The 26,855-nt window shown below is 43.4% G+C and overlaps 1 protein-coding gene across 9 annotated transcripts in view; it reads left to right on the plus strand.

Annotated features, from left to right (window-relative positions):
• MAP7D1 (MAP7 domain containing 1) overlaps window positions 1-26,855 on the plus strand; it is a 294,703-nt gene that overhangs the window by 115,241 nt on the left and 152,607 nt on the right. The window contains exon 1 of one of the 9 annotated variants that reach the window (XM_078681187.1): window positions 18,240-18,273. The exons of the other annotated variants lie outside the window; for them this stretch is intronic. Within the exon in view, the coding sequence (XP_078537313.1) occupies window positions 18,255-18,273 (19 nt within the window). The 5' untranslated portion in view covers window positions 18,240-18,254. Of the gene's footprint in view, window positions 1-18,239; window positions 18,274-26,855 lie in introns of those variants that run through there. 9 annotated transcript variants of the gene reach the window in all.

A 26,855-nucleotide genomic window follows, 5' to 3' on the forward strand; every position in this document is an offset into this window, starting at 1 on the left:
TTACTTTTATATATACGTTTAAGAAGAACTGAACCTGCTTCTTGTTACTTTTCTTTGCAGCCACAGAGTAGAAGTTTATAGAATATAACCAAGAGTTATTGCTTCTGAGTGTGTCAAATGCACAATCATTATCTCTGTCTGCAAGGAGCAAAAAACCACCGATCGCATGTTTTTTTTTTTTTTTTAGAAATCGGTGACACCCCTCCCCCCCCCAACATAGTGGAGTCTTACGTCTTCGTCCACCAGCATCTGTTCTTGAACCAGCTCATGAACAGCAGCAGAACACATTTATACTCGCATGACTCCCACAGAAGGGGTTTTCAGCTGTAACTTAAAAAGATATCTTTAAATCATACGTTATCAAAACACATGGAAATATAGATGCTCAAATTTACTGAGTTCTAAGAACATGGGACTATTTCCAGACAACCACTTCTGCTATACCGTGTAAACTCGTAAAATCCTTTGCCACAAAAGTAGCTTTACCTCTTCTGGCAGCCTTATGTACAATAGGAGTATTTGATCTGTTTTCTGCCACCCGCCAAGCGACTGAATAGCTGTCTCCTCCACAACAGATCCTTATTTCCCTCCATTGAACTGCCACCTTGTCATAATTGCTTTTCTTGCTCTTCCAATGGGTCCCATCCTACAGTATACAGTATCCTACAGTGTGTGTATATATATATAATATATATATATTTATTCAGCCCCAGAACTGTGTAGAGCTGAAAAGCTGGTGACCACTTCAATTCTGAAGATAACCTACCACTGAGAAGAATATAGCTGATGCTGGGACATGTCTGGAACTACTTTTGCTCTTGTCAGATTAGAAATGGCCTAGCAGTCAATGGACTGTTCCTATTGGAGCAGGACATAGGCTAATTTGCATAAGGTTGATCCAAGTCTGGCTGTGCTGGCAGAGGGAGCAAAACAGTTGACTCGAAAGCATTCTAGAGTACTTGCAAGTGTCTGAGAGTAATTTAGGGATTTTGTCCATCACTTTTTTCCCTCCGGTAGAACCGGCGTTGCTGGATGTGCCACGTGCTCCTGAATACACTAAACATTGCTGATATCGTGCCAGAGGTTTCACTGGCACTCACACAAGGGAAGCCCAAGGGCAATTGTTAATGGGTTTTAACAACACACGATGAAACACTGATGTGATGACTCTGCAGCAAGTTTCAACTAGAACTTGTAAAGGTGGTGGAGTAACTATGCCCCAGCTCATCACATTTAGACTCATACATCTAATGAGCTTGGCGTCAGTCAGTGCAGCATAAGTGCGTAGGTTAAAAAGTGTGCACGCTTAACGCCTCCTCATTTGGGTAGGTGAATGATATCGAGCACTACAATCGCTGGAAAAATATAGCAACAATTTCTGACCACCTCCTTTCTGATTTTGGATTGGCCTCAAATTTGATGGATCATGACCTCGCCTCCAAGACCTGGAACACCCTGCCTCTCCACTTCAGGCAATCCCCGTTGCTGACCCAATTGAGGAAGGATCTCAAGACCTGGCTATTCGACTGAACTTCAGCGCCCAGACGGATTTACACCCCACCTCCCTCCCCCCTCACCCCAATCCCCTCACACATACATAGCATCTGACCCTCATGGGTGAGTAGCCATGCTCTATACACCCCGGATTGATTGATTCATGAATATAAGACCTAGGTGCGCTCCACTGCGTCAGTTTCTTGAAAGTAAATGTTCCATGATCGATATAGTATTGTTTTTTTCTGATGTCCAAGGGAGGGGAGTCCCTGTATAGGCGATAGACTTCATTCTCATTCATGCAATTTTTGTGGGTGTTTGTCAGTCAGGCGCTTGCTGATGTGGTTTTTCTTCTTTTTCTGGATTTCTATTTCCTCCGTTGTTAAACTGGTGCTGATGTTGATATTATTTGTATATAAAAAATATCCTTTCATTTGGTATGTCCTGAACTCCACTTTCTATGACCTGGTGTAATTCTGGGTCTCTCTGTTCGGTGCCCCAAGACCCCTTGTCGTTGATGGTTCTTGCCTCCAAACCACGTGCTTCTCTAACCCTGTACCCATGTCATGATGTATTTTTGATTCAGCAGTTTCCTTTTCTAAAACTTCCTGTGTCACTTTGGTTTATAGCTCAGCCATCTGCAAGGCAGATTTCTCTGTTGTAGCAACACCTCGTATCTCCGCCTACAGATACGGGTGACCATGTTACAAATCCGATCATGTCATGAGCCCAGAAAACGATGGTCATTCAGCTGCACCTGCAGATCTCTCGTCCTGCAATTTTCTGGTTGGCCTATAAGCCATCATTTCCACCTCCCCTCTATTCCAATGCTCACTATCACGTAATTCTTCAAGCCCCCCTGAGTGTCACCGATTTGGGTTTACTAAAATTATGTGTGTAATCTTGCTTTCTAGGCGCTTTCAGCCAGCTCTCATCATTCTTTGGTCTGTTATTGTGTCAATCAAATTTTTATTCAGCCCACTACAGCATCCCACATGGGGCAGTTGTTCAGACCACTTCAGCCATTTGCTAATTTGACTGTGAGCGATGGCATTCTGCCCTTTGACAAGGAGCATATCTACTTACAATGTAGTCATCCAAAATGCCAGGGACTGCTATGGGAATGTGTGATTTTTGAGACCAAAAGATATTTTTGTTCTAAAACAAAAAAAATTTGATTAGCGTCCCAGCAGCTTCCCCCAGCAATAAGTTTTAAAAAAACAGTCACTAAACTTAATATGAGTAGGATTAGCTTTACCTCTGGGTGCACTTCCTTCCTTGCAGTTAAGTTTGGCTGTGCGGACCAATGAGTGTAATTTCTCTGTTTTTTGTCCACAGGCACATGGTCCATTTTGTTTCCCTGCCCTTGGTTCTCCTGGTCTGGTTGTATTGAGCCCACCTTTGATGTCACTCATCCCTATGTTCATTATCCATTGTCCTACCCTTGCACCCTGTTGCAGTGTCTCATTTGAATTCTGTTCCCATTTCGAAGGTTTTCCTGTGTCTTGTGTCTCCCAGTGATGTTAGATGACATAGTAATGTCTGGTGAAGTATTTGTCTGGGTGCCAGGATGTGGTGGTGTCCTTTATATGGGGGGAGTAGGAGTGCAAAGTGTTTAGGAGATCAGTGCTGTGTAGTAATGGGTGTTCTGTTCCATACCTACAAGTGGATGATCCAGTGATGGCTTGAGCTAGACGTCCGGCTCCGACTCCGCTTGAGGTCCCCTTGGAGCCCATAAGCTTTGACTTCTGCCTCCCCTCTATCCCTTTGCGCACTGTCATTATTCTTCAAGTCCCTCCGGGTGTTGCAGAGAAGGAACTGCTCAGCTCCACTGCCCTTTTTTTTTTTTACAATGCCTGTTACACTGGCCAGCACTTACTGTAGCACCCAGTGGGGCTTGGCGAATGACCTGATAGCACGCAGAAAGGAAAGACCTGATGCATGGCGGAATGATAAATGAGTTTACAGGAGGGAGAGAGAAAACAGAAGCAAGAAAGACAAAAGGAGAAACAAAAAAAGAAGCATGAGAGGAAGATTAAAGAAGAGAATACAAGAGGTAGTGACATAGGGCGTCAAACAGAAAGAAAGTGTGAGAACTTAAAAAAGAGATAAAAGGAGACCTAGAGAAAGGGAGAGAGTGAAGACTGAGAATGTGGATCTAGAGACAAGAGAAAGTAGGAGAAACTGAGCTAGACATAGCGAAATGTAGAAAAAGAAAGATGAGGCAATGGAAAAATGAAGGTGAATGAATAAAAGAAAGCAAGGAAGTATACACATGATGTGTTATTTTTGTTTTTCACTTTCAGTCTGACTTGTGTTTTGGCTCTTGGGGCCAAGTGCTGGGCCAATGGCTGAATGGGGCCCCTGAAGGGTTGTGACCCTTTACGGTGCAGGGGCCTCTTACAGTACAGGGGCTATGTGATGGCCCTGTCTCCGCTCCTTTTATTAATTTTCTGGCTTGCCCACCTTTTAAGCGTACCAGACAATCATCTCAATGTTAGCGATAGACTACAACTTTCTAGTGATGCCTACGATTTTGCAGCCTATTACTGCGGCACTGAAGGCGGCCTGTTAGGACCATCACAGCGTAGGTCGGCTTTAACAAACCACAGCTGGAGCTGTAGGTCTTGTCTCAGAGGTGCGTCCTAGAAGCACCCTGCTCTAGTGCTGTCGTTGTTCCTGTACCCACTAGCACACAGCAATGTTGCCCATCAGAGGGGAGGCTGGCAAGCTGCTGTTTCTATTACAATAACTGATTTAGCATGATCGAAACCTCGGTGATAAATTAAAGACTCAGGTATTCGAACTCTCTCTGCGGTCCTCCCTCACACTGCTCTGCACAAACGCGAAATAATTCCCAGTGAAGCTGCACGGATGATTTCTCCTTCCTCAGCACACACATTCTACACCCTCATTGAGAGACTGACATGGATTCCGATACAAGAGCACATTCACTTTAGAGTGTGCTGGACCGGTCTCATTTTTCTGGCAGGTAGTTGAGAGAGGTACATACATAGTTGAAAGTTGAAAGGATTTGTAAAGCGCTCTGCTACCAAGTGGTTTCCTGACATACCCTCCTGCACCTTGAGAGCTAATGAGGCAAACAATCTTGCTAGCTCTAGATTTCGTAAACACGGGCCAGGAGCTCAGTGGTTTTCAGTAGTGATGCCAGGGCTTTAAGCGTGCCGGGTCCTGCTGGTGCTCCGCACCGGCAGTTCTAAAAAGCATGTGCTGAAACGGGTCCTTATCGGACTCTCCATTTTTGCCTTCACCCTCAGGAATGATTAAAAAAAAACTCTATTCTGCAGCAGTACCACTGCTCAAAGCCTTTGATGTAACTTCAAAGAGACTAGTTTTATTTCTTTCAGTCTCATCATTTCATAACTGAAGAATTTTCAATATACAACAAAGCCATAGTTATTGCTTATTTATCTTATGCAACTAACAGCCATTGGCAAAGCCAAACAGTCGTGGCTTGTTGTAGGTATAATGCTACTTGTCTTATCATATATCAGGATGCAATGCCAGAAAGAACAAAATACCAGTCAGGCGGCACACTATGCTAAGCACAGACTTTTAACTTACACATGTTTTAAGCCACGCCCTAATTGCATTGGCCTCGCCCCTCTCAGAAACCCACTTAAAGACCTCAGTGGCACCTTCTACAATGCTTTCCAAACAAAATTCGGTTGGACCAGGACCATTGACAGAATATTGAAAACCTAGTTAAACAGGTTATGACAGTAAGTAAATATATAGTTAGGCTTCAATCAGACCAGTATTTTGCAAGCGCCAAGAAACCACTGGTAAAAACGTTGGCTTCTCAGGTAGTTATAATAATAATAAGGCATTACAACTGGCACTGGTGAGGGGTGTGGCTTTAGAATCGACTGAAAATGAAAATAAAGTTGTAACGAGCAAAGGGGTGTCGGAATAGAAGAACACTGATTGTGAAGTATATTTTAATTGTGCAAATATCTAAAGCCTGTCGAATAAAGATTATACTAAAAGATGCATCCGAGTGCTCCAAGAGGAAGCGGGTTGAGCAGCCTACTTCGCGTCCTTGTGCTGGGGGGCCGTCGCCACAAACTCCGTGCGGTGCCTCGCCTGGATTCCTCCCAGCCCCCCTGCCTCTGAGCCCCTCTGTCTGTCTGTCAGTCGTCGCTTGCCCCTGAGACGCTCTTCCCTCGCAGACGGAAATGCCGTGGGTTGCGGACCGGGGTCTGCCCGGTTGGCATTCTCCAAGGTTCCCAGCCGCTCCCCCGGGTGTGTCTTCCGTTTCCGGTCCTGTTAGTCTCGCGGCTGTTGTTCTTCCATCCGGGGGACGCACAGGCACGTCGGAGCGTCCCGCGGAGGGTGGATTCCAGCCTCGTGAGCTCAGCGCGTGCCGTCAAAACAGCGAATGCTTTTCGGTCCCAGGAGAGGCCTACTCCGAAGAGCGCATGCGCCTTGCAGAGATGTAGGGATTCGGAAATGATGATTTACCGGGCATCGGGTAGACCAGGCTTATCACACATCCAGTGCTGTAGAGGACGCTGGGCCCGCACACTCGGCCCCGGGCTGGCTGGAGCGACGGACACCGTAAAGACCATTCACTGTCAGCGTATTTACGCAAACTGAATAAGATAGCATAAATGGCAGCTTTTTAGAAGGGGAAAGTGGAAGATTTCATAATAAATAATCTGGAGACATTATTTCCCCATATGGACTTCTGGAAAAAATAAAGCCATTTTTTAAAGCTTCAAAAATCGGGAGTCTCCCATCTGAACCGGGTTGTTGGAATGGATGGATTTGCTCTGCAGTGTTTGCAGTAAACATGAGAACTCTTTGTTCGTATGGTTGCCCCTGATGACCGGGAGGGCTACGATGCCATGCCAGTGGCAAATTGTTCCCTAAATGTCAATTCCGCACCAAGATACTATGTGTACAGTCAGACCGGCACCGCTGCTCCTAACACAGTTGTCAGACACCGAAACATAGTGAGCGCCGGGACACTCTTTTTGAGTATCTCTGGACTTAAACCAAATGTTTTTCATTCATTCATTCAAACATGCTTATTGTAACTGCATTTGTATGGCACTTACTGCTCCTCGAGGCGTTGGAGTAGTTAATGGCAAGTAGCGTGGTACTTTGGAACCCTAGGATTGTGTTTAACCCACTGGTTATTGGCATTTGTCTTGTGGTCAAAAAAAGGTTCCTTGGATTTACTCTAGTTTATTTGGTAGCTTGAAGGCAGTTAGTTTGGTTAAGATGGTTACTGTGAGTTTCTGAAAATGTTTGTTGAGATGAATAGGTAGGTTAGAGGAGAGTGGGTGATGCTGTGTTACAGGAAGAGGGTTTTAAGGAACATGACAGTGTAATATCTATGAATTAAGGTGTGGACATTTGCAGAAATCCGTGTTGTAATGCAAAATGAAGGGTTCCACCCCCCCTTGCAGAATGTGATGTGGCTCCATGTCACCCATATCTCACAAATATTCAGTGGCCTGGTCTGGATTGGGCACCCTAAAGAGTCGGGCCTACATTGCTGCCGGCCTACATTACACTCCTGGCAGAAGTACAGTTGTAGAGAATGTCTCAGACAGGCATAGAGTAGATTATACTCCCAAGAAGAGGGAGGAGGGAAATGAGATGGTGATTCAGTAGATATAAAAGAGGGGGGAACCTTAAATCGTTCTAGGTCAAGGTGCATTTTTCATTCAGGGAGTTAAACATATAGTGGGGGTGAAATGGCACGCAGTTTAAGGATGTAAAACTGGAAAAATAAATATCTGTGCGCCAGACAAGTGTGTTGTGGCATTTTTATTGCACTTTCAATCTTTGTTGGCGATGCAGCACTTATCCACGCAGATTTCTTGATACACTGTGCGAGTGGGTGGTAGAAAGTTTGTTGTCTTTTCTTCGAAACTATGTGAGAAATGCTTCAATGTTGTGCATGATAACTACTGAGGTAATGCAGTGCCCAGTGTTGTGGTGGATGAGGAAATGTGAGGGAGAGATAGGCATTTTATTTGTTATTGTTTGTGGTATGCTGGCAGCAGATTTGCTCTGTAGAACCTTTTTATTGTGGGGGGGGGGGGGGGCGCGGGGGGCGAGCAGTTTGCCAGGGCCGGTTTCCGTTCCCAGTCTGGCCCTGGTTTTAAATCATTTTTATGTGCCGAAGTCTGTTTTTTAGCACCCTATCATCCCTCTATATTGCCCTTCCTCTCACCCCCTGCCGCCACAGATCAACAGCCCCTCCCCAACAATTAGCCTAAAACCATGCTGAAGGAGCTATGTTGTGGGTGATTAAGTTTTGCCAAGGAGGTGTGGAAATGTGTTTTCAGAGGCAAGTCGATGCCTTGATGTAGCCAGTCAAGGACTGACCTGTGAAAAGGGGCTGCAGTCTCATTTGTTTTTTTCACCAGCAGTAGCGAGGGCAGCACATTTCCCTCCCTGATGACTCTCTTGGAGCAAGGGCTCGCCCTGTCTCCGAGGACTTAGATTCAGGGATCCCGAAACGTAGCAGGTGTAGAGGGTGTGGGGCTTTTTGTCAGCAAAGAATCTGTACTTTTTCAGCAAAGTCTTTGTCCTAGCAAGCATCTTTCCTCTTTGAACTTTGCGTTTCAGGCAATCATTTCCCTCTTAGAGAATTAAAACTTCACTGAGCTCCATAAGCTCTCCCTGGTAATATGTTGTCAGTCAAGTGGGGAATTCAATACACAGATCAAAACAGACTACATTAAAGGGCCATCTCCAAAGACCATTTATGTTAGCCTGAGCTTTGAACAATTGTGTATGTTGAAGATCTTGAATTTATGAATCAACTTAAATCTCTATTGACAGCTGATGTAAATTTCTAAGAAACTAATGAAAGCACAAAACTATGTAAGGTCACAAAAGTTGTCACATTGACCTTTGCTCACAGGAGTTCAGAAAACCCAACTTGCGCCCATAATTTAATGATAGGTGCACAGAAATGAGAAAATCGGTCTAAAGAGAGTCAAAGATCAGAACACACGTCTTTTTTTTTTATTTTAAGCAACAAGTTCCTGTGATTCCCAAGAGCGCTTAAATGAAAAAAAGATTTCTAGGATTAACCAAAGTAATGCAAGTAAAGTAACTAGTTGGGTGAACTACACTTTGCTATTGAAAACAAAATAAAGCACTTCTCTCCAATCAAACCAAACAACAAGGCAAATGTTAAACTGATTCATCAGCAACCAGCACCAAAAACCCTGCTGGTGAGACATCCAAGCCCGAGCTATTGTAAAATGCGTACTATTGACGAACCAGGAGTATAAAGAGAATGTTTTTCAGGATCCATTTACACCACTGATGCAAAACTTCTTAACAAATCATGCTTAAGACCATTCTAATAAGTACCCCACCTAGCCATAGTTCCTTATCTCATTTTTAAGTGCACTGAGTGCAATATCCGAAATAAGCCTCTTTCTTCTATTTTTAAGAATTTCATTGTCCATTTGTTAACCCGTTTTGAACAAAAAGGTCGTCCAATATCCTTGCTTAACTCCAACTTTATAGAGTGCGTAATACAGCACTTTTGCAGTGTCAAGGCATTAATAATGAAAGTGTTACCTTTTAACCAATTAACTTGTGCTAAATTGGTCTACTCTAATTTGAAGGGTGCGGGTCACACACGAATATCATTCTTTCCTTTCTGATGGACACAACATGCTGTATCATGGCTTCCCTGGATCTCTTGCTATGGCAGTCACTGCAGGGGTTTGCAGCTGTACTGTGTTCCCTTCTCAACACCTAGTCTTCACTCATGATCCTCTCAAATAGGAAAGAAGTCACTACACAGAACATTTGCAGCAACAGACAGCGGAAAACCTAGCTGGCTCCCACACAACTGTACAAGAAGCAACTTTAGAAGCACCTGATCTCGACAACTCGTGCTCCTCTGGACCCGAAGGTCTGTATGGAGATTGCCCTAACACCCTTCACTTTTCATGTGCAGCCTCATTGTCAGGCGATACAACAACACTACTGGAGGATTTATGATCGCACCTTTTTTTGCTGCCAGGGATGCAATGTCCTGGGGCCCACACAAGCCACTGCCAAGGCCATCAAAGACTAGCTGAAAGATGGAGTCCCAAGGCCGGCTAAACCAGACCGCTGGGCAGACCAGTAAATGCCCAGACAGGTTTTGATATTGGTCAGTGAGCACTAACTAGTGTGTGGGGCAAGTGGAGAGCGAGGAGAATGGAACGACCGCCCACAGCAATGAGAGCTAGCACCATTTATAACAATGGGTTCTGCTGATGTTCTGACCAGTTGGGTACCCAAAATTAACATTCTAGAAAACAAAGTAGACCTTCCACCCGCCATTTAGAAGTTCTCCAGGCAACATAAGTAAGGGAGGTTCACACTGACACTTCCAGCTCAGATTTAGCATCCAAATGTTTTTCCCACAGCAAGGCAGGAGTCCTAGGATAAGATCTATATAATCTATAAGGCAGGCAGGAGAAAGTTGAGTGCAACAAAAAAAATTAAATGCTTAGAGTAGACGAAGAAAGCCTAGTGGTGGTACTATTGGACAGCCAAGAAAGGGTCGCTGACTATCATAGCTGCAAACCACAGACTCACCCTCCTTTTGCCAACTCGTTGTTTGGTGGAGTCTGTGGTCGCAAGGGCATTGATCCACACTGGTTTTTTTTTTTTTTTGCAGTAAGCAGTTGTCTTCTCGTTTGGATTCCTGTTTACTCTTTTCTATAGTTCCCACCCATTGGTACCTCCCACCCCCCTCTCACCGATCTTTTAACATTAAGTTGGCTGATGGACAAATTCCCTTCCACCTACCCTGTCTCCCGGCATGCTGGTGAAAAGCTGCCCAAAGAGCTTGAACACCCCTCCCCCCTCCAACACAAGCAGCCACAACCATTTCATGACCATATACCTCACTCTACCTCAGGGACCATGAATGCAGAGAAGATGATGCTTTGTCAACATTGAGATTCTTGCCAGGATGAAGGCAGGTTTATTCATGACGAGGTGGTTTATTTGACACCACAATATCCAGGGTTTTACTTGTCCCCAAAAATGGACAAATCCCTGTGTGGCCCTGATGGGAACAGCCCAGTACAGTAGGGCTGAGGTCTGCCACACTTACTGCAGTGTATTTGGACCCCATTGTGAAGGATTTTCCTTCTTAAGTACAGGCTTCAAGGGGAATTTGCCAAGACTGCAGTACATACCACAGCCAAGAGATTGTTTGACTTAGCATTGATCTACAAAAGCTGCCATCGTACGTGACTAAAGAGTGGATTCCGTTTGCACCTATGCAAATACAAAATGTGCAAGCAACGATACCAATGCTAAAATGTTATTGCAAATTATCACTTGCGTTCTAGAAGTTTGCCTCCTCGTAAGCCAAATTGTTCATGCAGTGGGATTGGATGTAGTCTGCGTGCGCTGATGCTGTTAACTTTTTTGCCCGACACCTTGTGCTGTTGGTCAGAGATATAAAGCTGATTTTATGGTAATCTATATTGAAACTGATGGTAAACTGACTATATGAATTACCACAGTTTGAACCTCTGCAAAACTGTGCACACAGTACAACTTACATTTTTTGGTATTGAGATTTTGTTGATAGACACTAAATTGAATCTTTTCTTTTTTTTAAAATTATGATGTAGCTAATGTTATTGTGAACAGTCACTTGTATCTCACGATATTATGTACAACCACCTACCATTTTAGGAAACAGAAATCGATCATAACTGAAGTTTAAGCATTCGATATAACTTTAGTTGTAATCTTCACCCAACACTGATTTATTCCGAGGGCTATGTCTTGAGCATCTACTTAATGATTGATGTTGGTAAGGTAGCTAGGATATCTTCTTTAGTACCTAAAAAGAAAGTAAGTACATCTGAGACTGTCTATTTCAAGATGTATCATTCTGCAAGTTCTCAAAAGCTCTCCTCTATAACATTTTGCATAATTCTTGCACTTCTTAAGACATGGCAGGCGACCCATGTAAGTGGAACTTTTTCTGATAGGCCAAGAATTACTCTCCGTCTATCTGTGAATATTACACTATTTTTGTGCCCATGTGCTCTAACAATTGCCCCACTGTTTCCACTTGGCCCACCTCAGTACCAAAAGGTTTCCAAGCCTGAAATGCTAGTGACACATAAGCATTGGCAAAATAAATAGGACATCTCCTTTAATAATACTAGATAGAATAGCTTTCCTTATGTTATCGATTGTCAGACGTCATTTGTCATCTACATGTGCCTTGGTCCTAAAACATATGTAATAAGTACAGTTCAGCAATTCCAAGCTCGGACCTTTTGAACATACACCACCATTTCAAAACTGTCACAGTATACCCTGAAGAGAGTCAATATACACATGTGCATCCATCAGAACACTAGCCTGTTCCATTCCATTTTTTGCATATGGCCATGTCTGAACTGGGGTGGCTTGGTGAGCAAAATAACGATGGATTAAACCCAGATCTGTGACTGGGGTGAATTTTTTGCCATTGTGCAACACTCCGTCCATCATCTTGTGTGTTTTGCTGTTCACCCATGTGGGAAGGGTATGCCCAGACGTGGGTCCCGTGCTCACTAAGCCTCTGGAGGCAAGTTTTCCTGGCTGAAGACAGCTGATAGCCAGAAACCGGTCCTAGGATGCTTGATTCCGGTCCAGGGAAGACATGGCTTGGCAGTTCGGGCTGGACTGTTCCCATGAGGCACAGGATCAAGACTGATTTGCATATGGCCATGTCTGAACTAGGGTGGCTTGGTGAGCAAAATAACGATGGATTAAACCCAGATCTATGACTGGGGTGAATGTTTTGCCATTGTGCAACATTTCGTCCATCATCTTGTGTGTTTTGCTGTTCCATTCCATGGGCATTGATTATTTGAAATCCGCACCTAGAGGAGTTAGCTAACCCTTACATTAAATCAACACTAAGGCACTGAGTCCACAGACACCAGGCAGGAGATGAGGGTTTGCATAAGGACAGTGAATGGCGTGACTTCCTTAGATCTGCCTACACATTGTCATTTTTTTTGTTAGTCCTAAACATGTTCTCCCCCGGTGTAACAAAAAAATGTTGAATGTTCTGTTTGTCTAAAAATGATTTTCATTTGACGTCACATTAGGTTTATAAAACAATAAACAATATGTTGAGATCGCGATATGATATGTGCTTCTTTATTTAGATCATTGCTTTGGTTTTTCCCACATCATCATGTTAGCTAATTATTGTGCATTTATTGTTATTTTCTTGCCTTGAAAAATGATTGCACGTATACATGAAAGGCATGTTGGTACTTACATTTTGAAGGATTTTGTACAGATTAACTAAACTGAGCAGGGACATCAAACTAAGCGTAATTGTGCTATGCGGGTGATCCTTTTTGAAGTCATTTATGCTGACTGGTCTCAAGAGATAACGAACCACTTACAGGCTTTAGATGTTCCCATTTGAACTTGCAAAAACTAGTGCCGAACTTGAGACCCTGGCCTCTTTATGTATGTTTGTGGTTATTCACGCTGGTTTGTGTTGGGGCTAGTATTTCCGCATCCACGATTTCTAGCCACTTCAACTTTCACAACTGTATTCTTTTTTACTGCTTTAAGTTCCATAGAGACTTAATCCTTTTCAAAGTATTGGCATCTGTCTTTACTCGGATTAGGTGCAGCCTACTAGAGAGCGCATGTGCTGTCAGCTGTGAGTCCTATTGTGTGCTTACCAAGAGCATACAGGTCTTTGGAGACTACACATTTGCGGCTTTCTTGTCCTCTCTCATTTGCTTGCTTCTTATTCCCGTTCCCCCATGTTGCTGCCCTCACCACCCCAGCTCATGATGATGCTTGCCGCTACCGGCACTTCAATAAAAAAATGCTTCCACCATTTGCGCATGAGCACCTACAAAATGATGAGGTTTTTTTATGCGTTTGTTTCCTTCGGCCATCCTGCACTGCATGGCTAAAAACATTGACAAAGCCAGTATATCCCAGAGGAGAGACACATTTGATTTACCAATGCTTGTTTTTGTTGAGTGGGCTAACCTCTGTTTTATGTTTGTGACACATTGAACCTCCTCCCCCGTGTAAATCTTGGCTGCTCGACCACAGCCACATTATAACGTGAAGGCGTCTTGTCTAACTTTGGTAAGCAGCTGGTTCCAGGAGGAGTGAGGAGTAATGCAGTGCCAGGCACTGATGGTGCCCTGTACTCACAATCTGCCCGAGGACATGGAGAAGATGCCTGATGGGATCCCACATGCCAGGATATGTCTGCCAGGACAAGTCACAGGATTGTTGCACTTCTGGTTCTTGGCACACCTCGCTGACAGGGGAGACAGACTTTATTCTCTGCTGCATTTCCAATGTTTGTTAGATCTGGTGACTGGTAGACCCAGCCGTCTCCTTATGCCTGGATCATTGCATAAAAGGCAAACACACATGTTCGCTAATCGTGTCAGCTGGATGACAGGTCATACTTCTTTCCCCTAGCACTTTGTGTGCGTAGCCGTGACCAGGTCAGGCAGCCTATCCGTTGCCCTCTGTCCAGATCTTGCGGCCTCCATGTTGCATTTCCTGTGTTTAGCATGTTCCTGCACAGGGGGGCTCATACTACTTCCTGTGCACAGGTAGATCCATGCATCGACCACCTGTGCCATATCTGACTTCTTCTGAAGAATCGTCGAGCACTTATCCCGTCTGTAGCAGTCTGTGCTCGTCTCCCAGGAATGGGCACCCTTCTGGGCACACCTGCCTATCACGGCACATGGTTAGCATGTCACATGTCTGTTTTCCCTCTTCCTCGCGCTTCCTTTGCCCATGTGCTCTGGACAGGAAAGCCCAGAACTCTGCCTTGTGTATGTCACTTCCTGTGCCAAGCTTGTATCCTGCCTGCACTGTGTTTGTGTCACATCTTCCTGTGCTGAGGCATGTCCTGTACCTGTCACCTCTCCTGTAAGAGAGACCCACACCTTTCCACCCCCTTGCCCTGTCACTGCTGACTCAGCTTCCTTACTCACTCACGGGCCTGAACCGTGCAGCGTCACCGCTGCCTTTCATTCCTGGCAGCCTCTCGCCGCTCTCTGCCAGCTTGCTGTAGGTGAATGCAGTCAAGCCTGGCCCTCGCCCGGCGCGTGCCGCATAATCTCTCTTATCCACTAGATCCTGGTGGCTGGAAGAAAGCGCGCTGCCCCATTCAACGCCTGGCATGGCATGCCGACTCACTCTTTTGATCCAGCAAAAGACCAACAGTGTGAATGGCTGGCACTGGCACTGCAGCCAGGTGGTGCCAGTCAAGAGCCCAATTCCAGTGGTGTAAGGTTCCCCTTACCGTCACTGTCGCAATGTGCACAGTGGCCTAACGCAGACTGTCTCCCTCCGCCCACCCACCGCAGTATGCGACGAGGGCGTCCATATCTACGGTATCTTAACAGATATTCATTGGCTCTTGGGAGAATAGAGGCTCACAGCAGGTTTGGGGGCCCCGTGAAGGTTACCCACCCGCCCCCTGCGCCGAGGGGCTACAGGGGCCAGAGTGTGCTCGCTTACAGCTCGGGTGCACTCATTTTACAACGACCAGAGGGCTCGGACCTGCCAGCCCTGGGCAGAGCAGGGATCTTCAGACTCTGCCCCTTTAAGTACTGGAGTCAGACCAGTGATGATGTTAGACTGGTGGAGTTGCTACAAGATGACAGGAAATGAGAAAGTCATAGTGCACAGGAACGCCACCATCAAACTGCAATGAAATAAACGTCTGCCCTTCTAGATGTGGCATTCAACCCACCTGAAGGCTGTAGGCGCCGGCACCCATGTGACTGACCATCTATTGCTTGCCCTTGAGTGGTGGTCTCCTCTGTGGTCCGGCCAGACTTTTAATAACTGCGGGTCAGGGTGTGATGTCAGCACGAGCTCCTTGCGCGTCTGCAGTGCAGGCCCTCTTCCAAACCAGCATTGGCAAAGCCAGCGGGTCTCACCTAATGGACTAATAGCGTTGATAATCCTTTTTAGCCACGGTGTAGAGCATCGTGGCTGCTGTGCAGCATGGCAAAAAAAAGCTTTGATGTGGCTACTGCGTCACTTGTAGGCACAGGCGTAGGTGATTTTTTTTCATTTGTATTTGCGAATCAGAGATGGATCATTACATTAAAAAAGAGGTATGAAAGCTCTTAAATGTTTAAAAAAAGAATAATTAAAGAATGATTGGGTTATGACAGCGAGGTGGGGGAGAAGCTACACTGCAGCGAAGTGCCAAGCAGCACGAGCAAAAGAAGAACATGGACCTCCGAGGAATGGAGAAATGCCTACAATACGAGTGGGGGTGAGAAGTACATGGGCGAGAGAAAGTAACGTGGAGGAGAGAAAAACAAAAGAGGGAGATAGCTAGAAAACACATGCACTCTCTTGGAGTGATTAAAACAAAAAAAGTAATCCCCTAAAAGCAAGCACATGAAGCGTAGAAGCTAGCGAGGCAAGGAGATGGTGAAGAGGCTATGCTCCATGGGAGGGGCGAACACAAAATTGAAAAGCTAGGACACAAATAAGAAGCAAGTAAAAAAGAGTGACAGTAAAGCAGTGAATGCTAAGTAATGTGAGGGCTGCAGGCCTCTGGATGTTGGTAATCCCACAACATGTCTTTCACAACCAGACATTGCGCTGTCTGATAGCCTCGACCTAAAAACGGTGATCCCACCCTTTCGAGGCAGACTCTTATAACGGTTTTTCAGTGTACACGTGTCTTCACACATGTCACCTTACTGATGCAAACCCACAATATCCCAGGGGGTTTCTCAAGCAGCAGCTGCTGGAGGCATAGGGTTTGTGGTGGAAAAAAATCTTATTAGTAGCTATTGAAAATTGATTGGTACTGGTGAACAGTTATTCATATATTTGCATGTACAGGTACAAGAGATTTCTATTACTCCTGTAAATTTTGAGGAAATAATTTACACCTACGAAGACCCATGTGTTCTTTATTATGGTACCAGTCTTGAACCACTGATCAATAATTCTATTCATTTACTCTGCCATTGCTGCATTATAACCATGGACTTGGGCTCTTGCACGTCATTGAATTCTAAATGAAAATGGACTAAAAATGGATTACGATGATTTCTTATCATCCAAAAGGTGGTTGCATCTTGTGTCTGATACAGGTTTGATATCAGCAATATGTAAAGACTACGTCCCCCAGAGTGCTTTAGGACATAGCACTTATCAGGATAGCACCCAAAATGATTACATCGGATAAACTTTGAGAAAATGTGTGTGCGGGTTGCACTCATTTATGTTCTGTAAACTTGATGTCCAAAACCGACCCAGCACCGAAATGTACCTGATTACAATTTGCATGGACATTCACTTACCCACATTGAATGAGCAACATCTCGAACTGAAATTGGGAATTCTGATTGAATTATGTTGACACAAATGTATTATTTTACAAGCACGGTTGAGTTGTGTATTTAAGTATTTCGTTCAAGTATTTTATTTAAGTATTTCATTTATGTTGTGAACTATAAACACGTGATAACAGGGGGTGTGACATCAGGAACATAAGCCGTAGTGGGAGGTAGAGTATGTAAGAGCTTTTTTCAAATGGGCTCTATGGGAGCGCAACACGAACGTTTTTGAATGTGGCAGCTGAAGGTAGGAGTTGGTTACAATGTAGCACACGTGTTGTGCCGTACGAGGGTTTAACAATCCACGATGACTTAAATGGGATGGGTCCAAACTAATAGTTTATTTTGTAGCTCGAGTACAACGAGAAAATTGTTTTATTTGGAGAGCAATTATTTTATTCGGGGATGGCATGTTATGTTAACACCGTTAATGGTATTAATTGAATTAGTGCATTTAGTTACGCCAAAATCAATTCTTGATACAATGTTTATTCTTTACTGCAGATGTACCCCTGACGAAGGCCGTAGGGCCGAAATGCATTGGGTTAAACGCATCTATATGAAGCATGGGGATTCAACATGCTGTATTTAAAGGCTTCGGCATGATACACGCATTTGTACAATGGAGTTACCGTGTTTTTACCTACATGAACTTAATAAAACTTCTAAATGAAAATGGGCTAAAAATGGATTACGAGGATTTCTTATCATCCAAAAGGTGGTTGCATCTTGTGTCTGATACACGTTTGATATCAGCAATATGTAAAGACTACGTCCCCCAGAGTGCTTTAGGACATAGCACTTATCAGGATAGCACCCAAAATGATTACATCGGATAAACTTTGAGAAAATGCGTGTGTGGGTCGCACTAATTTATGTTCTTTATTACGGTACAAGTCTGAACCACTGATCAATAATTCTATTCATTTCCTCTGCCATTGCTGCATTATAACTATGGACTTGGGCTCTTGCACGTCATTGAATTGGTCAAAGAGTGAGTATCATGGAATTCCCATCTCATTCGCCTTTTGTTTAATCACTTTCATGTGAATTAGTCCACATCACACTGTTCGCTGTAGCTGCTGTTTAATGAGGATTCCTGAGTGTATTAATACGTCGGATAATTGAAGTCCACTGCTGTGCCCAGGGGAGCCACGTGCATGTATCACACTATCAAGAACAGGTGCCGTGCCAAGAAGATCTCGTGCATTATGACGTAAAATAATTACAGCTGTTGTGCCACAGGAAGCCGTGTGCTCCAAGACTTCAAATAAGCAAGCCTTCACACTGTCCAGCAAAGCGGGTAAGCTGCCCTGCTGGATTGATCTCCGGGGTGACCGATTAAATTCAAATCCAGTGCAACCGACCATGCTAGACCAGCAACAAGGTATGCGGTTACAGTCAACATATGCTTTGCTCAGGGGCATTTGGCATGTTAAAATGAGGCTTCAGGATGGGTTGTACTGAAAGTACAGTGTCTTCTTCTAAGCTGGGCAAGCGGGTGAGGAACAGTTGTCTTTTTATCACTAAGGCCGTCCGAAAATAGACTTGTAGCTACGTGAGTAAAAAAGCAAGTGACTCCTCACTTCATGGCGGAATCCAACGCTGATAACTAGAAACCCCATGGCCATCACGCCTTCTGTTCTGTAGCCACAGCTGCAGAGCTCCATTTGCAGTTTGGACTCAAGTGCCCCGGATCCTTTCGCTTGGCCGACAGCCGTGCTGGATGTGTGCATTCATCTCGCATTCTTCACTTGACCTTCGCTGCTTGGTGGCTGCTGTCATCAGACATGTGGCAGCTGTTGCTCCGGCCTATCTGCAGGCTCTCGGAGCCCACAACTGTCCCCTTTGGAGTGATAGCGCTATTGGTCAAGAGATGCGTGGAAGAATACCTGCCCAGGCCCTGAGATCTGTGCCTGGTTTGATGAGACCACCCTTCTCCTACCAGCAGGTGGACACTGGAGCAGTGCTGGTGTGCACTTGAAGGTTGGTCGTTGGGAGGCAGGAGACCTGTGTTTGTAACAACCAATGCATCTTCTGCTCTTCTCAGCAAAACTGCTTGTCCTATTAAAATTTATAAGGTAGCCATTATTTGTTCCAAAAAGCGACCTTCATTGGCGCTTGACTTTTGCGTTTACTTTAATTTTAAACGGTACTCTTAGTAAACGTTTACTAACATTGGATGTAAACTTATGTTTTAAAAATAGCTTTCAGAGGGTGTCATGGATTGCTGATTAAAAGAAACTAATATACTCAAAACCACAGAAATGTACCAGATTAGTTCGATTAAAAAAAATAAAAATAAATAAATTTCACAAATACAAGATAGTCACCTTTAATAACATATTATCATGCACTTTGTTTTATCGCAATGTGTTTGCAATTGATACTAAAGTATATAAATTCCCTTGAAACAGAAATGAACACAGGTTGCTATACCAAACCTTACAATGTCACAATTACATACAACAAAACATATTGAGAGTTAAAAATTCATTTATTTTGAATAAAATTAAAAAACACAATTGTAGGGTTGACTAATCTAGATCCCTAGTCTTAAAACACAATTAAAACAATACAACCAATTGCCACCTGCACAATTGAAAAAAAGACAGAACAGGTACAACATGAAATTGTTGAGTACGAATTGTATATTCTGGCTCCGTTGTGATTGCACCGGTATTGTATCGCTATTACATCAGCGTATCAACTTTGGTGTTGGAGACTTGAATTATACCAGTTATTGCGTCGACGCGTTTCGGTGGGTTCTCCTTATAATAACCACATTTATCAAGACAAATAATTATCTGTCACAACCAGGGAGTGTGTGAAAATGCCCCTAGATTCCTGATGGGGATCACTTCTTATGGTTAAAATCTGTTCATGATCCAAACGTGGACTTCAACTGGGGACTTGGTAATTTCCTGTTGCCAGTAGACTATCCTGTTTTGCTTTGTACGACTTTTGTTTATCCCACTTCATATAAGTATTCCAAGTTAAATTGGTAAATATAAAGACTCTTTTTGTTAGTTTGTATCTAGGCCAAAGGTGAATTTATTGAAAAGTATACCATCAACGGTATCCTTGCAGTCCTTGCTTCTTGCATTAGTCGAGGGAGTTGGTGGCTTGTAGTGAATGCCTCTTGCTTGGTCTTTAAAACGACTACCTGATAGGTAGCGCGTAATTCCGTTGTCGGTAAATGCCTCTTTCTTGGCCTTTTAGAAGACTACCTGATAAGTAGTAAGTGGTTCCGCTGTCTGTGGGAGTCTGCGTCGTATGCCAATTGATACTTACACGCTAATGTTGATTTTTTGGTTCTTAAAATATATTTACGGGTACTTTCCAGAGTTTTTTAGACCTTTTTAAAATTATTTTATCCGCACCTATTGTTTCCTTAAGTTTCAGAAAACCGTTTGTTTTAATTCATTTAATTTATTTTTGTTTTCTATTTATATGTGATCAATGAAGTTAGCTTCATATTTGTTTGGTGGATTCCTGCGTATGTGTGTGTGTGGCTACTTTAAATACGTACTTTAATTGGTCTGTTGGCACATTTGATATTTGTTGACCGTACTTTGGTTTGGGACATGGTTATTTGGATTGAATGTTGCTTTGTGGGTCAAATGTATAATAATCTACAACTTATGAAATTGAGCTCAAATTAATAAAGTGTGCTTGTTACCAATAGATGCATTCAAAACTGGTTTACGCTCATATTTTCACCAGCACTGCTGTATCATAATTTTCATCTTTTGGTTTTCTTTTTTAATCATACCCATGGTCAAAGGGTTCACTGCAGATCATTTCTTGCCCACACAGATGTCACTCAGTGGCTTCTAACTTAGCAGTGTGTTGATTTCGAGACCTTTTGCCTTGATTCCATGCCCTCCAAGCTCGATCACCATTGAGAGCTGCTGAAGCCATCGCAACCCACCAGCATCTTGCAACAGATTGGTTGTAAGATGCAAATGTCTTTAAAGGAGACTTCAAGGTTCAGGAGACATCTGATAGCAAATCTAGCCCGGAACCCGTTTGGGGTTGATTCCATCTCTCAATCACTAGAAACATTTATCATTTGCTGGACCACAGTGTTCTCCAATATCCTCCATAACCCACTGCAACCATCCTGTTGGATGTCTCCAAACGGGAAGGAGTGCTAGAGATGTTAAAAAAATTAATAGTACAGTTACGGATTGATTGTTCGCATCTTAGGCAAATGAAAACGATGGTTTGCCCCTAACTTTGGTTAAAAAATGCCATTAAACATTGTTGATTTCACAGTGTAATGCACGTGTTTATGAAAGTGAAAACTGGTTGGGTTTTGACTCTGTTGTGCCCTAGGACCACTTGGGAAAAGAACCACTTTGGTATTTACAAGACGATAATTCCAAAATGTCATAGAAGATAAATGTATCGTTCCTCTGCCAAAGAGCACTTCCATTGGTTCCATTACTTGCAAAATACTCTGATAATAACCTCTTGTGACATTACATATAGCATTAACGTTCTCCATGGAGACCTGGCATCTTCAAACTGTTGCAGTTTTTCACATCTGTTTCCGGGCAGTGGAAATTGATCTTTTGTTGTTCTGATTTCTGTTGTGACATCTGAATACTGTCTATGGTACTGGAGACTTACAACTGGATTTAATATGTGTAATGTTATCCTTTGCTTGTGAGTGAAGCAGCAATAGCCTCTGTGGAAATATTATGAGGACGTCTCCTGGTTGGCGGTGGTACTGCAAGCTTGGATCTCACTATAACCTCTATGGGGACAGCTATTCGGTCTTCACATAACATATGTGAGGACATTTTGTACTTGCGGTTCTCATCAGATGTTATGTCACCAGTAGCAACATTCTTGATATCATTTTCTATGTTTTAGGTCCTGAGCGGGTATAATGGTCGGGTACTCTTCTAGGTATTCCAGTGGTTTTGAGGTGTTTAAATGTAACCATAACATGTATGTATGTGAAGTGGACTTATATATTGAACCGATCAACAGAGCTTTGCCATATAGAGAGAGTTGGGTCTTTTCAAAGTCGGAAGACAGGATGGAGGCAGGGGAGTGGGTAGGAGGGGTAGGGGGTTCTAAAGTTGAATCACAACAACGTGGGTTGAGCTGGGAGGAGTGAGGTGGGCAGGAGGAGGTTGAATTTGAACAGGGGGCACTCATGTGGGGAGTTCAAATTTATCTTTCTCTGTTTTTTTTTTCAGATAAGTATATTTTTTTAGCCACGACCTGTACTCCCTACTTCTGCTGCCTACAGGCCGCGACCTGGTTTCGCGTCCTACAGGTATCATGAAGAGGAAAGACCTTCAGCAAATGCGAAGTGCTTAGTACTCCTGTATGAAGTGCACTTAGTTACACTCTCTTATCCATCCTTTTTATTGTGCTGGTATATAAGTTTGTTGTGTCTCATTTGTGTAATTATTCCTTTTTTCGTTGTCATGTTTGAGTATATTTTAATTTATTTTAGTTAAAATTTCCCCTTGATTTTTTGTTTTAGAATTTTACTTTGTAGAGTGATTGTTTATCCTGGGTACTGTTTGTTGGTATGTTTTACATTCTTCTGGATTTGTATTTAAGTGATGTCTTTTCTTAGTCTAGTGTAATGTTTTTTTCCCCACACATGCGTTTCCTTTCTCACACACTCACAATTGAGGTTACATTGATATGCATTGGCACATTTTGTATATCTTTACATTATATACTTGAATTTAAAAAAAAATCAATATTTTTCTGCAACATATTGGCTACAGTGTCTACAAAATTAATGTAGCCCTTATGTAACTTTATTGCTGCTTCACCTGGTACTAGTTTGTTTCCATTTCCTGACGTGCTTGCAACGTTTTAGGTAGGTGTGTGTGTGTGTGTAAGTTATGCACATGGATAGTTGTCAAAAAGCATTCTTTAAATTTTGAATTCATGTGCTGCTATGACATATGGGTGCATATTCTATCCACATGGGAGAGTGTGGTGTGCATTGGGTTCTAGGTTGCATATGTTAAAACCTGAGTCGGGTCGGGGACAATCGATATTTGCCCGGCGGTATTGCCTCTGTGACCCTCTAGTTATTTAATCAATGAAGAGGCAGGCGCTGGAGACTGGAAAGCAGGAAACAAGGTTTTTATTCTCTCCGGAGGAGAACACAACGAAACGGACAGAAGGTATCGTTCTGAGGTGCTCTAGCTTACGTTTGAGGCCTGGCCCCTTATATACAGTGTTTGTGGTTTTTATTACAGTTTACATACATATGACAAAGCTTTGATATACGGAAAGACATCCCCGGAATCCCCCTTTTGGGCCCGTTCCCACACACATTTACAGTTGAAGTCCCCACCCTAGTCATAACAGGTGATGAGTATCACGCAGCTGGATATTCCGCCGATTCACGGAATGTGGGGGGTTTGATCGGATCTCATGGAGTGGGGGCTTTGATCAACCCGGGGATCCTTTGATGGGGGAAGCTTTCTATTGTACGGGGAGGGGCAAGGAATGGTATCGGCAGAGCTGGGTGTCGGCCTGGGAACGGGGAAGACAAAACGGGCACACGGGGAAAAAGGGGGTTTGCATCTAAGGGCCGGAGATCATGAAAGGGAAGCAGGGAGGTGCCGCGCTGGGAACAGGATGAGGGCCTGGGGCAGAGCAGCGCCGAAGAGGGGTTTATGACTCAAGGCAGGTGCAAGCAGGGGGTGGTCAGCGTGCAGGCTTAGTGAAGGCGAAGGGCTATGTCAGGGGCCAGCAGCATGCAAAAGGGTTCGCTCTGATCGGGGCATCTTAAAAAAATGGCGGGCGCGCACGACAAAAGTGTGGCATCAGGGGAAGAGGCAAGATGGCGCAGATAATGTTCACCAAAACGTACTAATTTTCAACACATACACATTTGTATTTGTTTGGCATTTGCTGGAGTTCGGTGTTGGGGTATAGTGTTGCAAGCCAAGTGGGTGTGTGTATGATCTATGTGCTACAATATGTAGTTGTGCATTTCTTTCTATGTGGATTTCACGTGTGCCAGTGAATGAATGACTTGCTGATGTATATTAAGTATGCAGGTGTAGGATTCAGCGCTGCGTGCAGTGAATGTGTGTGTCCGTGTGCTATGGGCGGTGTTTCAGGTGTTTCCGCCAGTCAGAGCGTTCAAGAGAACAGTGGGGCTCTTGTTGTCTTGGTTTCACAAAGCTGGTTGTTTAGATAGATTTTTTGGGTGCTACACCATGTGTATCTATTTTTTTGTTAACAAATAATTGAAATAAGTGCTACTCCGGAGCCCTCATTTGTAGAGCTCTTTTGCGGCCACTGGTCACACCATTTCAGACTTCTTAACACCTGCATTCATACATTTATAGGTGTTTTTATTGTATCCATTATCGTTGATTCCCACTAAGATCATAATTTTTTCAAAGAATGTCCTCTTACAAATTCACTGAAGTGCATTTTAAATAGTTCAGCTAGGTGCACCATGGTTTAGTGGGGAACGCCACGTGTGGTCATATGCAATGCACATGGGTACACTTGGGTGGAGTACCACTCGGGAGATGTGCAGTCACCGAATGCATGTCGTTTTTAATGTTTCCTTTATTATTAAACACCATTTATGTATTTAAAAGCGTTTCTTCTCTTCAGCTCATTCTTATAAAACAGCTTATTATGTCACTCCTCTATTAACTGTGCTGTGGTTCACTGGAAAGCGTCATTCATGTGGATTCCTAATTGAAAGTTAAATCGTGCATCCTTGAGTTTTTGTGCAATGGCATCCGTGTTGAATCCAGCTGGACAGAATGTTCTTAGACTTTATATCCAGAAGTATTCTCCGGTGTCCTCATTCTGGCTTTGACATCTTTGACCGATTATTGAATGGGTTCATTGTAACATATTACAGACTGGACAGTGTTCATATTCTCGCTGGGTTGCGGCTTCTTTATTCTGGACAAAGATTGTTTCAGCTGCCCACGTATTATGCTTTGCAGTCATGCTTTGGCACGAAACGGCATAATTAACAAGATGGTTGGCGGATGTGAGGTTGGGGGTCTTCTATATGTTCCCCTAGCATAGCTGGCCACTACAGACTTTTTTAAAGAAATGTTAACATATATTGGGATAAGTTCCACCTTGTTTTGTCCTATCTGTTCTGTTGATGTACGTGTTTGTAAGTTTTCGTTTTTCCGTATTTAGACATTCGTCATCCTCAAGCAGGGGTGTAGCTTGGTCCGTAAGACGGAGGGGGGGCGGCAAGTGTGAGCTGGCATAGTTTGGGAAAATACATTATTAGAGAAGCAGAGCATGAGGGGGCTTAAGGGGCAGAGGAGAGGGATAGTAGTGTGAATTCTTAGGGTTACTTAAAAGACAATGTTGTAAAATAAACAGGGCTGGTTGGGTTTTACACCGAAACTTGCGTCCGTGACAATTGAAATTGAATGTGAACCAGAAGACCTCGTGCCAACGAATATAACCCAGGAGTTTTCAAGGAGACCATCATTACAAGAATCTATTATAGTTATGTTGATGAAAATGTGAATATATTTTGAAGATTGTGTAATTGAAAACACGGAGTACATTTTGAGCTACAATATGCAGTATATCATTATAACAAAAATATATATATATATATATTATTATATAATACTTGATTGTAATTATTTTGTATTTCGGCCTTGCCTGGATTCCAATATCTAATGTTTTTTTTTTCTTTTTAATGATTTTACTTGATCTGATTGAGTTTCAACGAATGAAGTATGAGAGGGATATGCGTGAGGGTATGTATAGTTTTTAGTATGACTGGGGTGTCCGGTTGAGCAACTTTGAGAGAATACTTAAGTTTAATATTTTGCATGTATTGTTTGTTATTTCTCCTTTATCAAATATTTATTTGTTAAAAACAGTGTTATAAAGTGTCAAATAGAAAAATACTGAGAAGAAATAACACTAAATATATATTACTTTAGTTATCAAATATTTTTTGTTCTATACGGGCTCGAGACAATGCTTAATTTATAAATGTTAATATATTCGAGTTAGACCTATTTAAAGTAATAGCGTTGGCTGGTTCGTTTGTTCTCTGGATCTTATTTCCCCGGGTTCCGCCTCTCTTCATTCAGGTTTTCAGGGCCCTCTTATGTTCTTGGGAGCCTCCTCTGGTGTTCCGGAGATTTAACACGCTGGACATGGACTTGTCTACCTATGAAACAAAGGAGGTTGGAACAGTGTGGTGAACTCTTGCATTTAACATTCATCGTATTTCAAAGTTATTGCTGTAGATGTGCTGGCTTCATGGAGCTTGGTGGTATCTGATGACGTGTATCGCATGCTGCAGGTGGCACGTTGCCCAGTTCAGATCCTTCGGAGCATCTGTGGGTTTATTATAGAAATCATCTGTTCCTGGTTTGTGATGATGAGTACACACAGGGATCTCCAGGAAAGGGAGGCGTTTTCTCCCCAGCATTGCTGCTGATGCAGTCAGTGAAGTTCTGAACACTGATGGTACATTCCTCCAGTATCTTGCTCTCTATGATCCAGTCACACAAATGATTGAGCTGCCTTGCCTCCTATCTTTGACACCCAAAGTCACTGGTTTAATAAGAAGAATCTCTAAACAAGGTGCCGGAGGTTTAACACTGAGAGGGTGTGCACGGGTTGATGTGTGAATGGTTGGGCAAACGGCTGGGTGGCAAGAACGATGAATATGTGGCAGAGGTGGCCTGCGCCTCTCGTGTGTCTAGAGCAGAGTGGGTTCGGTCAATGTTCGAAATTTGCCCTTTTCTACAGGGCCACACACATTTGTTGCCTCCTGTTGCTGAACCAGTCTTTGTTAGCCATAGGAATCTGTGCACTTTAACCCTGCTAACCAGTAATAAAGTGCTGTTTTTTTTTTTTTACATGACAGTGGCAGGTCTGCTCGAGGTTTACATATAATACGCAAGGATATCCATAACAGCTCTTGTGTATTCACAGCCTGGCTGCTGAAAGGCC

Source organism: Lissotriton helveticus, chromosome 3_1 (genome assembly GCF_964261635.1).
Source record: "Lissotriton helveticus chromosome 3_1, aLisHel1.1, whole genome shotgun sequence".
NCBI classification, from domain to species: Eukaryota; Metazoa; Chordata; class Amphibia; order Caudata; family Salamandridae; genus Lissotriton; species Lissotriton helveticus.